Raw genomic sequence first — 14,003 nt, forward strand, 5'->3', positions numbered from 1 at the left:
CTGCTCACACTATTGTATGACAAAAGTGCTTTCGATGAAGCTCGCCAAATTGTAATGCTTACGGTTTTGCATTTTTTTTCGTCACTTCATCAAACGGGCGCGTTGAGTTCGCACAGCTTGCTTTGCTTTCTCCTTTTTGGCTCCTGCTCTTGTCTTCCTGGTTATAACAACAGTCACTTTCTTACACCTATGATGTCGCTGTACTCAGAGGTTGTGTCGGACCAGCTGCCGGCGGCCCTCTCGGCCTTTCGGAGTCACTTCCAATACTGGAGTCTCTCTCAACTAAGCCGGAGTGTTTTCCCTGTGTTCTTTGCCATTTTGAGAAAGTACTGGGTGTGGGCTATGTACTTCGTTGTTATCAGAAAGCTGTACCGCATATTGAGCCGCACCAACAAGCGCGTCTCCAAACCCAAGAAAATCAAAAGGTCTTCTGACTCCATAGCTGATAGAAACGACGTCGTTGTCGATACTGTGTCAACGACCCGCCCAGTGGATTCTGCATCCCTCACGAATACCGTGGGATTTGCGCCATCCAAAAACCAGATGATAGTCAGTGATGGCGTCATTGTCATCAATCGAAATGACCGTTACGTGGAGGTGTACGAGCGCAAAAGCCTCTCGAAAGTAGACAACGTCGACGCAGAAGTCAAGACCCTTCTCAAGGAGTTCCAGGCTGGCCACCCCAAATGACTATACCATCGAGGCCCAGTACTCTTCGCGTTTGAAGTCGCCGAGTGGTTTTTGCTTGACTTGCTCTTCTTCCCATGGGAAGAAGAGAAACTTTCTCTTTCAAGTTTCTTTAGGTTTTCTCAAACCAAACCTCCTGAAGAATGCTTTTCAGTCAGTATACGCTCCTACTAGAGATTAGCTTTGTGCTTCTGTTCTGTTCTACTTCCTGTGAAAGGCCAATACTATGCTGTGACTCATCTAAACTGAGTAAAAAAAAAAGAAAGGCAGCATAGACAAGAAAGAGGTACGCGTGGTACCAACGATGGTTCTGGGCTCCCACCAAGAGTATTTTTCCGAGACACCCTCCAGCCGCTTGGAGACAAGCGAATAGGCGACTGTTCTCCAGAATCCCTTCATTGAAGAGCACTTCTCTTCTAGATCCCTCGCCCCTTACTCTTTGAAGGTCTCAATTGACATGCTCTGTGAGCAGCCCTCATATATTTCCTCAACTTCCTTTGGTTTTCCTCCTCTTCTTGCCGTCACCGCCACAATTGCTGGTGTACTACAGATTCGTAGACAGTGCGCGGACTGTGCGTTCTTTTGGCTATTCAGCTGCGCACTCCTCGCCTGAGAGACGAGAAGATGAGCTTAGAGGATCGGCCTGTTGGGGGAGGGAGCGCTTCCAAACCGTTCCGTCCACCTTCAGAGGCACCCGAGGACTTTAGCTCCTGCGCGGTGAGCGAACTTCTGTCGCACACTAATTGGAAGGCACGGAGGTGTGGCTACGAGAGGATACAGAAGGATCCCACTCAATACAAGAACCTCCTCCTCAGCAACTTGAAGGTTGTTGCCAATGAGGGTAACGCGATGGTCCAGGAGTCTGCAATTGAAGCACTTGTTGTTGTTCTCTCCGAGTGCAACGACACGGAGCGCAGCCAGCTTAGTGAGGGAACGCTGTCTTTTGTTGTGGAGAAAGGTATCACAGGACGGCCTAAAGCTCTACAGTTAAGCCAGCAGTTCATTTTCGCGCTAGTAGAGGAGGGGAACGCTGCCGCTGTCTTTGCGTCTCTTCTCTCTGCATTTGCGCATAAGACTCTAAAAAATAGGCTTGTCGCAGCGCAAACAGCGACTTCACTCATCTCTGATTACGGGGTTCATAGTTTTCCTCTAAAGGATATCCTGAAGGCGATGCAGCCACTGTTCAACGATGCGAATGCCCAAGTTCGGAAAGAGGCAGTGGCGCTCTGTTGCCAGTGCTATCGATACATCGGCGCTGGCATCAAGAGTTTTCTCACAGAGTTACGAGAGGTTCAGTTACAGGAGCTCCAGAGGCAGTTCGATGGCCTCAGCGTAGGCGAGAAACCCCCCAAGACGATCAAGGGCGCCGTGACATCGGCCAGCAACGGCAAAGCCTTTTCAGCCGCTGTGATGCCGATAGGATCTCTCACAGGTGAAGATACAGCTAGCGCTGTGGATGATACGGTTTTCAAGCTATTAGAGGAGTCACCAGTTCTACCGCGTCTCCCGAAAAAATTCTTCAGCGTAGCGCTGAACAAGGAGGCGACGTGGCAGGAGCGCGTCAAATACGTGAACGAGCATCTTGTGCCTCTCCTCGCTGTGCCTCGATTTCGCGCAAAGGACGACTACCACGAGCTTGCTAGCATGATTAAAGAATACTTAGTTGATCCACAGGCACCCCTAATGCTGCTTGGTTTCAAAATGGTCCAGGATTGTGCTCGTGGGCTGCGCGGTGACTTCGGCCCACACGGAAGGCTTTTTGTTGCGCCACTGTTGGACAAAATGAAGGACAAGAAGGTGAGCGTACAGCTTCACGTGATGAAGACGTTAGAAGACTTGATTTGCTTCAACTGCCTTTCGATGGATCAGTGCAACGACGATTTCGAGCAGGCGCTGCAGAGCAAGAACCCGACTCAGCGAACAGTTATGTTGAGCTTTCTCATCCGTATGGTGGACACCCTCGGCGATCGAAGCCGCTACGTCAAGCTAGGTCGCTCCACAGCAATGCTGACGCGTGTTGTCAGCGACGAAAAGGCGTCAATTCGCGATGTGGCATACGTGCTCCTTGACAGACTTGTCAAAGCTTTCGGTGAGGATCAGTACAAAAGTGTTCTGTCAGGGCTAGATGACAACCAGCGTCATAACATGGCTGTTGCAGTGTCTCGCGGTGCCCCGGTTGTGGGCCCGCGCTCTGCCGTCTCGCAGCAGACCACAAGCGTTGTTACGCCACACGGTAGCAACACGACCGGCACCACCCCCTTTAACTCACCAGCGAAAAAAGTGCCCCGCGTGGAGGAGTCGTTTGCGGCGACTGCACCGCCGCCACGACCGCCGCGAGTGCGCACCACATCCGCACCCGCCCCGGCCGTTGTGACGCGGCGTCTCTCTGCCCCTGGAAAGGACGACGGGTCTGATGCCGGCAGAGAGCGGCAAAGGCTGCCTTTGCCGCCTCGAACCTTGTCGCTGCCGCGCAGGGCTCCGATATCTCACGCGTCCGATAACGAGCCCCTCTCTGCACCGGGGAGCCGTGCTTTAGCCACGCGCAGCAGTGGCGCCGACCAGTGCAACAGCAAAACTCCCGCGGAGGATGCTGTTGCCCTGGAGTCGTTGCTCCCCTCCAAGATGGAGTCTTTGACGATGATACTCGGGATGTTGAATGGTGACAACGTGGTGCTCGATTTGGTGCGCTCTCACGAGTGGGCGCGGCGGCAAGAAGGTATGAACAAGCTGTTGACCATGGTGCAAGAGTGGACACCAGCGCAGACAACACGCACTCTCGAGTACTTGGTGGTGTATATACGAGCGCACCCCTCCTTCCGCGAGCCGACTTTTCAAGTGTTCTCCCTCGTCTCACAAGTTTTCTTGGCTGCGTTGACGAAGGTTGTGACGCTTACCATGGCAGCCGGCTACGCTATTGTGTCGGGGTTCACATCACGCTTTGCAGAACCCAAGAACCAAACATTGGTGCGTGAGGTGTGTACTCTGGTTGCCGGCAAGCTTGGCCAGCGCTTTGTGGTGCGCCACATGATGGACACGGCGGCTATGATCAAGACACCGAAACTGCTGGTGGAGGTATGTGGGTATGTGCGGGAAGCGGTACGGCAACAACCAGATACAGAGGAGGCTGAGCGGGATGCGGTGGAGACGAGAGGGGTCCTGTACTTCATCAAGACTGTGTGTGCTGACTTCAACAACGCCGGGGTGAGGCAGGAGGTGGTGCTGCTTCTTGTGGCTCTGCATCGTTCGCCACATGCGTCGGTTGCAGCGGTGCAGAGGTGTGTGGCCTCACTGCAGCCTCCTTTGCCCGCAATGTTTGAGAGAGAGCTGAACCGCACGCCGGACGCGACTACGGATGCTCGACCACTGCCACCAACAAAGGTTTCAGCAGCACTTCCTGCTGGAGCGGCAATGTCGGCGCCGACACCCTCGACTCAAGCGCGGCCGCGTACGGTGAACCATCCATCCGGCGTGGGCACGCGCGCAAGTGCACTGGCTCAGTCGTCACCAAACCGCCAGTCAGAGGAACGGCCCCCACTAAGCGACGCTGAGGCGTCTTTAGACTCGCGCCAGCGTCCGTCCTCTCTCGGCGGCGCGGGGGTGCCAGCGCGCCTTTCCAGTGGACGCACCAGCTCGGTGAAGCCGTTGTCACGCAATAGCAGCTCTACGAGCGCGGAGTGTCAAGGAGGCCTCCGGCTCATTCTGCATGATATCAACTCCGGCGAGGACTGGCGTGATCGACTGAGCGGTATACGGCGCGCAGAGGCTTTTGTGGCAGAAACACCACGCCCGCTCCCAGGCCACTGCGCCGCCGCGCTGCTCAAGGCGCTGCAAGGTCGATTCGAGGAGGCTAACAAGAACATAATCGTGGACGTGCTGCGCTTCATTCCCGTAGTGGTCGAAGCCGCCGGGCAGGAGGAGTGTCGCGTTGCACTGCGGCAGCTGACCCCCGGTGTGCTGGCAATGCTGGGAGATCAGAAGGCCACCTTGCGAGAGGAAGCGCGTAACGTGGCGTTCTTTGTTATGAACGTGTTAGGCCTTGAGTCTATCCTGCCATTACTACAGCGACCGCTGTCGTCGGACTCAAATGTATGTCGACAGAACGCGCTTGAGATAATGGTCAATGGATTTGAGAGGCTCCCTGCGGATGCAACATTGCCGCGCGCTGGAATGCAGCTGCTCACGCCGGCAGTAATAGCCTCCACCATGGACCGCATGCTTGACGTCCGTCTAGTCGCGGAGCAGGTGCTGGGCTGGATGCTAGGTGTTGTTGGTGAAGACGCGATCATACACACTGTGAAGCAACTCAAGCCAGCTGAACAACAGGCAGTTATGCCGGCGGTGGAGCGACAGATCGAGCGCCGGCGACGTCAAGCGCAGCAGAGGCAACTCGAGGAGGAGGAGGAGAAGCCGCCGTCGCAGCGGCCATCGCTTGCGAAGAGTATGCAGCCCTTAGCGACAGCCGGTAACGGCCATCTCGACAACGAAGAAGCTCACCGCACAACAACAACACTCGCTGCGCCTCAGACAAACAGCTCAGTCGACCCACACATGGTCATCGGCGGCACGACGACACCTCATCGCCTGTCGGGCGTCCACAGCCCGTCTGATGCGCGCCCAGGCACCGACGCCACGCGACGTGGCGGTGGTAATGCCAGCGGTGGCGCACCGGCATCGAGGCTTTCGACACAAACACGGACCACCCACCAGGACCCGGCGATCATCGATGCTCCGCGGTCTCCACCACCGTCGAGATCTTCTGCAGTTGCGCACAAAGATGGAACAGCGACGCAGGAGCTGTCATCCCCAAGGGAGTCCGCAGCGAGAGGCTCGGCACACCAGAGTCGGGTATCCTCTGCACTGAGGGTGTCCATGCCTGCAAAGACGCCATCACCACCCTCGAACGCAGTACACTCCTCCGTCGCGCCCACCGACGCCTCCCTCGTTCCTGAAGGCACCGAGGAACGGTACACCATACGTGAGATCCTTGTTGGGCTTCGGTCAGCCACGCCCGAGGTTGCTCTAGAGATGTGCAAGGACTTTGGCTCTCACCTGCGCGCCGGCGTCGACTGCGGCACCCCTGAGGTGGTACAGTTGATGGTGGAGCGCTTATATGAGAACACACAGCACTTCAACATTAGGTTGGCTCAAGGGTTGATGGAGTGTCTGACCGCAATGTTCATGACCCCGCGCTGCGCAATGCGCTGTCACAGTCAGCTGCTGTTTCGCATGATGGGTGCCTTCTTCGACTGCCTGCTGTCAGAGAAGTTCTCGCAGCACGCGTCAGTCATCAAAGCCTTGAACACCACGACGCTCAAACTGCTAGAGGGCTGCCCAATCAACGACGTCTTCAGTGCACTGTTGTCCCGTCTGATGACTTACTCCACCGCCTACCTCGCCACTGGGCAGAAGGCCGATCTCAAGTTCATTCAGGTAACAGTAAAGTGTATTATGCGAGTTGATTTCACCGAGGTGAGCCCCGACACCGTCATTCTGTGCTGCCACGAGTATTTGCTGCAGCACCCGCCAAGTGCATTCCGCAAGTTGGACGACTTACCCATCCGTACGGTGAAGACAATCCTACAGACAACAACAAAGCGACACAAGACATCCCTCCTGACCACCGCCGAGAACCTTGTAGGGCCGCAGAATCTCGTGACGCACTTTATTCGCGCGTGCCTCGAGTTGTGCGACAGGGCCGACAAAGAGAGGGGCCAGAATGAGCAGCAGGCCATCGAGGAGAGTCGGCAAGAGCGGCGGGCGAGTCAGTCACCGGCCCCTACTTCCGCAAAAGAGCGAACCCGCTCCTCATTACCACCGCCGACCACCCGAGCATCGATCACTAGTGCTGCTGCTGCTGCTGCTGCTACTGCCACTGGAGCTTCTGCTTCCAACACAACTCTCGCCACTGCCACGTTCCCAGTCACCATCAACAAGGGTACTGCCATGCCGTTGGAGCAGAAGAAGCGCCCGAGCCACCACGCCGATCCCAACGCAACTCTAGAACCTTTTCCGAACGAAACTGCAGTCGCCCCTTCTGTCTCTTCGTCTCGAGATCCAGTATTGTTGTCCACACCGACGTATACGGTGCCAAACCCAATAAAAGTGCCTTCGCGTGTGTCAAGTACCTCGACCTTTGGCAAGGGTTCGCTGAAGAGCGCTACAGAAAGCCCGCCCACCGTAGCCACCCCGTCCACGGTGAGGTCACGGGGCGGGCGAAACGGCACTGCATCTCCCATTCGACCGAATTCATTAACGGTGTCCTCGGGGGATTCTAGACGGGATCTGACGGAGATCTTTGCTCACATTCGCAACCACGTCACTTCCAACAGCGGAATCGATGAGCTCTATTCATTCCTCAAGGAGGCACCGCAGACCAGCTACGAGGACACCTTTCGTGTGCACTTCAATCGCTGCTCCGAGGCGTTCCGGCTTTACATCAAACGAAAGCTTCAGCGCAAACTCGAGGATGATATCACCAAGCCTCCAAACTTCAATCTTCCGCAGGTGATCCAGAGTCTACCTTAGTTGCCGCTCATCTTTTGTTCTTTTCCCCATGTGTAGCATATTCCCTGCCGCTGATCGCACTCCATGGTGAGCGCAACGTCGCTGTGTGTTAGGGCAGGTCTCACCCCCGGGGCTTTGTCTCCATGGATGCCCTTTGCCTCCAACACGGCTCCACCAATCTGATCTTGGCCTCTTTGCCACTGCATCCTTCTACCCTTCTACACGAGCAAAGTACCCATAACATCGGTGAGCGGTGCACACGCTCCTGGGCTTCCATTGTATACCCCCTCCCCCTCCCCCCATACACACCACTATCACCGGCGCTTCACGGTCTTTGGTAAGGAAGGCACACTGATGTGTGGTATCCGGGGTCCAATGCATCATTTTCTGGGGGAGGCCAAACAGCCTCAATTTCGATTGCCTGCTTGCAAATACTCATTGAGTGTTGTCGGTGGCGGAGGATCGGCTACGTGCGACGTATTGAAAAACAGAGCGATTTCTCCCCACTGATCTCGGCAGCTTTGTCGTGAATGGCCATGACATCAGAGCGCCTTTAGACACCAAAGGCGTTTGCACCCCCCCCCCCCCCTTCCTTCCTTCCTTCCTTCCTTCCCCATATGATGATGGGCAAAGAGTCAATGCAACTCAACTGGATATCCCCCAGCCTTCACTGCCCACTGGGCTTATGCTGGAAACACCGCAAGAGAAGCACCAAATGATCGCCGGCACCATCTGAGTGGCTGTGGAAAGACCTGGGGGGGGGTGGCGAGTGGTGTGGGTAGGGTTTGAGGCAGAGGCCGTACTGAGATGACTGCGTCGGACTTCGCTGCAATATATATATATGTGTGTGTAGATCTGCTTCGCACCATCCGATAGGTGAGCTGACAGCCCTTTTCTTTTTTGGGATGGGGTGGAGGTTATGGCAGGGTGTGTGGTGTTTTGGTCTCACGTGTTACGTGACAGAATGAGCACATTGAAAAAAAAAAAAACGCTCCTTGACGGATTCTTTTTCTGATTTCCGTGGATGGTCGTTCTTTATAAAATTTATTGTTTGTCTTGCTCTACGCTCTCACTGTCCTCCATTTCTGCTTTTCTTCGAATGGTCTGAATGGTTTCGCTCATCTGCTGTGCCACCTTCTTCCAATCATCACTGTCACACTCCCCCTCCCCTGGGGAACAAAGTCGATGACAGCATCAGCAACAAAATAAGTATTGTGCTACTCTACCCCCTTTTTGTTGTGGCCACATCACCGGTCCCCCCCCTCTCCCTCTTTTCCTCCCTCCCAGGTACGCTGAACAGATTTCTTCTTGATTTGAATGTCGCATCTGAGTTGACCGAAGCAATAGAAAAACTCTTCTGCTCATTTCCCGAGACACCATGGGTTTTCCTATTCACACAGCCGCCGTACATCTTGCTGTGCAGCACGACGGGCCTACAAAACCCACCGCTGCACCCTTCCGCCTCTTTATGTTTCCATGATGGGGCAGGCAAAGAAGAGAGGAGGGCCGGCTTGTGTGTGTGGAACAGAAAAAAAAGGGAGTGTCTGAGTGTGGTGGAATTCTGAAGTATTTTATGAAGAAAGGGGAGATGGGAATGGGGGGGGGGTGGGGTGGGGTGGGGAGGAGGAGGAGGAGGAGGAGGAGGGGAGGGGGAGACGCACACGAAGGGAAACGGGGGTGCTATCATGTTTCTTCTCTCCCCTGTCTCCGTTCTAGGCGATCTAAACCATAGCGGTATATATATATATGTCCTGTTGGCTCCGTTGGCTTGGCTAACCTTGCGAGGCTTCCCCTTTCTCCGCCCCCGCCCCGCTCCAACCTGTTGATTTGTATGTGTCTAGGCGTATATGTGGAGGGGGGGCGGGTGGTGGTGGTCTCGCAAGGTGTGTCCCCCCATCGGCCCATGGTTTGCACTTTTGTTTGGAACATGAGACGGAGGCCTCACTTAGATGAGCAAAGCGTTTATGTGTGGCTACGTAGTGGATCTCTCCCTTCGCTGGTCTGCAGAGAAATCCAACAGGGAGACGCATGCGGTGCGCACTGGGGTACTTTTAGGCGTGTCGAGATGGCGTTGTTGTTCTCAGCTTGCATCTCTCTTCCCCCCTCCCTTGGCCAATGAGCTCGCCATTCTGTTCATCTATACCCTCGCACACAGAACAAGTTTTGTGGTCCGCACCATTAGGCCCTTCGTTTGAATCCATAGTGGGGGATGAATATATATATATATATATTATGGAGGGTGGGGTCGATGGTTGGTGTTTTGTACTCACCTTTATGTTATTATTTTCATCCTTCTCCGTGCGGCTTCTTTTCATTGTTGTCCATTCTCTTCATTTTTATTGCACCGATACAAAGCTGAACGAGTTTTTCAAGTGGAGGAGGTGTGAAGCGCACTGTTCCATCATCTCTCACATCATGCTTTTTTTTTTCTGCCCTCTCGCGTTCTCTCGCTCTTTTGCACCGACCTAACGAGACTTGGCAGACCCTTTCGATGCTCTTTCCCTCGCATTCACATATTGTGTGTTTTGCGTGCGCAATTAGGTGCAACACCGCCGCACTGTCATGTGCTTACGTGCGTATTTCTGTGTATTCGTGCGCATATGCTGCGCTTCTCGACTCTTCGCCTGACGTCAAATTTTATTTGTCTGTCTGTCTGTCTGTCTCTGGGGGAGGGCTGATGCGGGGAGGCGCAAAAAAAAAGGGGGCGGGTCGCATTGAGAGGCTGCCAAAATGAAAAGGGCGCCGCTCTGTTATTGTGCCGGCATTAAAGTGTCTTTTCACCCTGGGGTTTCCGCCGCTCTTCTTCCACTGCAGTGCGTTGTTTCGGAGGTCAGAAGTACGCGTCTCGCATGCTCTCTAACTTCCCCTCTACGCCCATTCCTTTTTTTTTTCATATCTGTTTTACGGGTGTTGGCATCGCATCCGTCTCACAAAAGACGAGGAATAGAATGTACACTCTTTTTTTTTCCCACATCAACGTTTGAGCTCTAGTTGTCTCCAAGCTGATAGTCTTACTCACTCTTTATTGGTACCCCCCCCCCCCCCACACACACACAGCGATCTAGGCACTTCTTCTTCCACGAACAGTGTTACTAAGGGCTTGTCCTTGTGCGTATGAACAACTACCGAACCCCAAGTCCAGAACACCTCCACACAGCGCTACTGGATCTTGGTGTCTGATGTGGCGAAGCGCAGCAATCTTGTCGGTGATGTTGTGTCTCGGCCTCCCCTTCTAGTGAGATCATCTCCACTCTTCTTTGGCTGTGTATGGGGGAAAAGACAACCAGAGGTGGGCATATCAAATCACGCATGATCTGCGTTTTTGGTACCTTCTTTTTAAAAAATCCTCCCCAGGTATATATGTATATATCCATCCTTTGATGGATTTACATCCACCCAGGGTCTCTGATGGAGGCTGCCTCCCCAGTAGGCATTTTGTTTTTCTCCTCCTCCCCCCCTCCCACAGTTCTTGTAGAGATGTTTGCATTCGCTGGGTAAAGCACTTGTGTGTGTGTGTGTGTGTGTGTGTGTGTGATGATCTCAAACCATGGTGGGGAAACACCGCTACCCCGTCGCTCCGACACTTTCAAAGTTGTTTTCGCCCCTTCGTCTTCTCTAGTGCCGCGACTGGGTTGATGATTTATACACATATACATGGATGCGTATAAATGTATATGTACATATATTTGGGTGGGTGTGGTGGTGCCGTTTTTGGTTGGTGCACCGCGGAGACCGTCTTCATGTCGACATTTTTTTTTCTTCTTGCCCCGTGCATGTATTACCGCTGAAGGTTGACACTGCTGTACTGCAGTACTCCCCTATAGGCAAGTGTGAAGAAGGTGAGAACAGCTGCTAAAGCACTTGTAACGAAACAGGGGGAAACGGCAGAAGGAGAACAACGGGCGCTGTGGACAGATGCACGTTCGTGTGCATGTGAGAGTGACGGAGTACCACGCTCATTTTGTTGAGGGTCCTCGCGTCGCATGTTGTATGATCATGGTCGTGCCGGTTTCTCACACCTCTTCAGGCAAGCAGTCAACACGTTTCACGCGAGGGACAGGGTGGCCAATGGTCTTCAGCAGGGTATTGTTGTGTCGTAGGCGCGAGGTGCCCGTTAGGCTCCTCTCTTTTTTTTTTTCACCGAACTATTGGCCGCCTCTTGAGTTTTCTGTGCGTATATCCGTCAAGACCACGGTGAGAGTCGGAGAGGCCAGTGTGAGGGGCATGGCAGTGAGACAGGGCAATGCGCTTATTGGAATTTTTTTTCCCAGCTTTACTCCCCCCTTCCCCCCCTTCCCCCCCTTCCCCCACTATTCCCCCTTCACTGCTTTTTCTTTTTTTTTTCCGTTGTGGGTTAATGCTCTGTAGTATGGAACATCTCTCCTCGATTCTCGCCAGTTGTGCACTGTATTTCTCAGCTACATTCCACGCTTGTACATATACGCACTTATTTCTAAACACACACACACACACACACACACACACACACACCGGGGCGGGGGTAGGGTGGCATTGAGCATTTCTTTTCCAACGACGCCTCAGGGATTCAGTGAAACGGGGTGACGCAAGTACGAAGTAGCGTTGTACGTCATCAGCGGAAACGCATCCAACTGCGCTGTTCCTTTTTTTTTCAAGTGTGTTGAGTGTTATGCACATCTACGTTGCATTCAAACATCACATCGTCGTATAGACTCGCCTCAGCTCATTCCAATCTGTGTAACAAAATCAGTTCTTCTCCACCAAGAGAAACAAGTGAAGTATGCGCCACACTTCAGAAGACGACAGTGACGTGTCTGGCTACGACGATGCCACCGAAGAGACTGAGGAGGAATCATCCCAAAGTGAGTCGAGGTCGTCTGGTCAATCTGGCAATGACCTTCACATTCCTGTCCCTGGCCACTCACACCAGTCTCCTGCGGCGGTCGCTCCCACGCGGAAACCTACAGGCGACTTTACTCCGCCGAGAAACGTCAGCGCCGTCACCCCAAGTCAAACCCATAGCGCCGGCCTCCGTGACGCATCGCCACTTCTCCTAACCCCACGGCTGCAGGAAACAACCACGTCCGCTGTGCATGGTGGGCAGATTATCGAGAACAACCCGAATGATGAGTGTATCGCGGTCGTCAACGCTGAGAGCGTTTCGACGCCACGCGCGGAGCGTCCTGCCAGTGCTGTCAAGAGGAAGGTCATTGAGAACGCGCCGCATGACGAGGCCATTCCCGTGTCTGGCTCGCAGAGTCTGGTAGCAACGCCCATGGCTCTGAAGCCGGTGCAGTCGATGCGTCTAGACGACGAGAGGGACGACGAAGATGAGGAGGACGCCGAGGAGGACGCCGAGGAAGACCAGGAGGACCAGGAGGATGAGAATCTAGATGAAAACCGCGAGTACCGCGCGGAAGGCTATGCCGGTCAGAAGCCTACCGAGCTGGCAGAGGCGCCAACGGTGACGCAGGTCATCGATCCGCAACTGGGGTATAACCCTTCCAAATACACGCGAATCAACGCCACAGCCAGCCGTGAAATACAAGATCTTTTCAAGCAGATCACAAAGTATACGCCCTTTTCGGCGGAGCTGCCTGCCAAGCTGCGGCCGTTTGTGCCGGACTACATCCCGGCCATCGGCGATCTCGATCCATTTGTCAAGGTGCCGCGGCCGGACGGGATGCCAGATGGGCTGGGCCTTGAAATGTTTGATGAGCCAGCAATCCCGCAGTCGAACCCAGCTGTGGTGCTCTTAGAGCTGAACGCCACCAACGCCCACGGTGTTGCGGCAGACATTGTCGACTCACTTGAAAACGCGGCGAATCGACCCGAGGTGATCGATCGGTGGATCTCAGACATAAAAAAGGTCCACTACAAGAAAGCGCTACCGACGGTCAACTACCAGCGCCCGATGCCAGACATCGAGACGCTCATGCAGGTTTGGCCCCAGCAGTTTGAAGAGGTGCTCAACTCCGACGTCGCCTTTCCTCCACCGCAGATCGACCTAGACATCGATCAGTATGTGCGAACCCTCTGCGCTATTTTGGATATTCCTACGTATAGCTCCCTTATCGACTCACTGCACGTCATGTTCACCCTGTACGAGGAGTTCTGCTCCAATCAACACTTCCAGCACGTCTGATTGGAGGGGGGGGGTACGACGGGCGAGCAGGCACAGTGGACCTCAGTAGAGAACGGCGCTCAGGGTTTCGGCGCACGCATGCACACAGTCGTTCGACTGCAGGTAGTTGGGGTGGTAAGGAGGTGTGGGGTATGTCGGCACTACGCATTCGCCTCTGCAGCAGGTCCAGCGGAATCCGAGATACTCGAGTGCGCTCTCTCCCCCATTGATGTAAACACACACACACATTCATTTTGCACGCGTGCCAATGAGCTGAATCCGGGGGAAAAGGTAGATGCTGCTTCTCTTGAGAGCAGACAGAGGAGTCCAAGGAGTTTCGTGTGACTTGTGTCTATCCCTGCACCCCTCCTCTTTTTTTTTTTTCGGAAAATTTACCCTAGGGTGGGATGGGTGGAGCCGTACATGGTCGTGTGGATGCGGTGGTGTTTGCAGTTGCTGATGACCTCGACTTTTCTAACTGATTCCCCAGTCGACAAACGTCTATCTTGCATACTGGCACTACGGGGATGCATTCCCACCACATTGGGGTCTTCATCGATACGCATCGATGTATTCAACGTTGCGCGGGGTGCATGTGTACCTCCTCGCCACCGCGCAACTCTTTTTTTTTGTTTGCTTTCGTTTTATATCGTTTGTATCGTTTGTTGCCAGCATTTGTTTTTACTTTTTTTTTGGTGGTGGTGGGGGG

The 14,003-nt window shown here is 54.0% G+C and overlaps 3 protein-coding genes across 3 annotated transcripts; all 3 read left to right on the forward strand.

Annotated features, from left to right (window-relative positions):
- Window positions 1–192: 192 nt before the first annotated feature.
- JKF63_02961 (uncharacterized protein) lies at window positions 193–690 on the forward strand (the record flags this gene model as incomplete). Its single annotated transcript, XM_067898984.1, has 1 exon — window positions 193–690. One exon carries the CDS (start codon window positions 193–195, stop codon window positions 688–690), a length of 498 nt encoding a protein of 165 aa, XP_067755428.1.
- A 621-nt stretch (window positions 691–1,311) lies between these two features.
- JKF63_02962 (uncharacterized protein) lies at window positions 1,312–7,212 on the forward strand (the record flags this gene model as incomplete). Its single annotated transcript, XM_067898985.1, has 1 exon — window positions 1,312–7,212. The coding sequence occupies one exon, from the start codon at window positions 1,312–1,314 to the stop codon at window positions 7,210–7,212; it is 5,901 nt and encodes a 1,966-aa protein (XP_067755429.1).
- A 4,738-nt stretch (window positions 7,213–11,950) lies between these two features.
- On the forward strand, window positions 11,951–13,315 carry JKF63_02963 (uncharacterized protein; the record flags this gene model as incomplete). Its single annotated transcript, XM_067898986.1, has 1 exon — window positions 11,951–13,315. The coding sequence occupies one exon, from the start codon at window positions 11,951–11,953 to the stop codon at window positions 13,313–13,315; it is 1,365 nt and encodes a 454-aa protein (XP_067755430.1).
- Between the last annotated feature and the right edge of the window lie 688 nt (window positions 13,316–14,003).

Source organism: Porcisia hertigi, chromosome 30 (assembly GCF_017918235.1).
Source record: "Porcisia hertigi strain C119 chromosome 30, whole genome shotgun sequence".
Lineage (NCBI taxonomy): Eukaryota > Euglenozoa > Kinetoplastea > Trypanosomatida > Trypanosomatidae > Porcisia > Porcisia hertigi.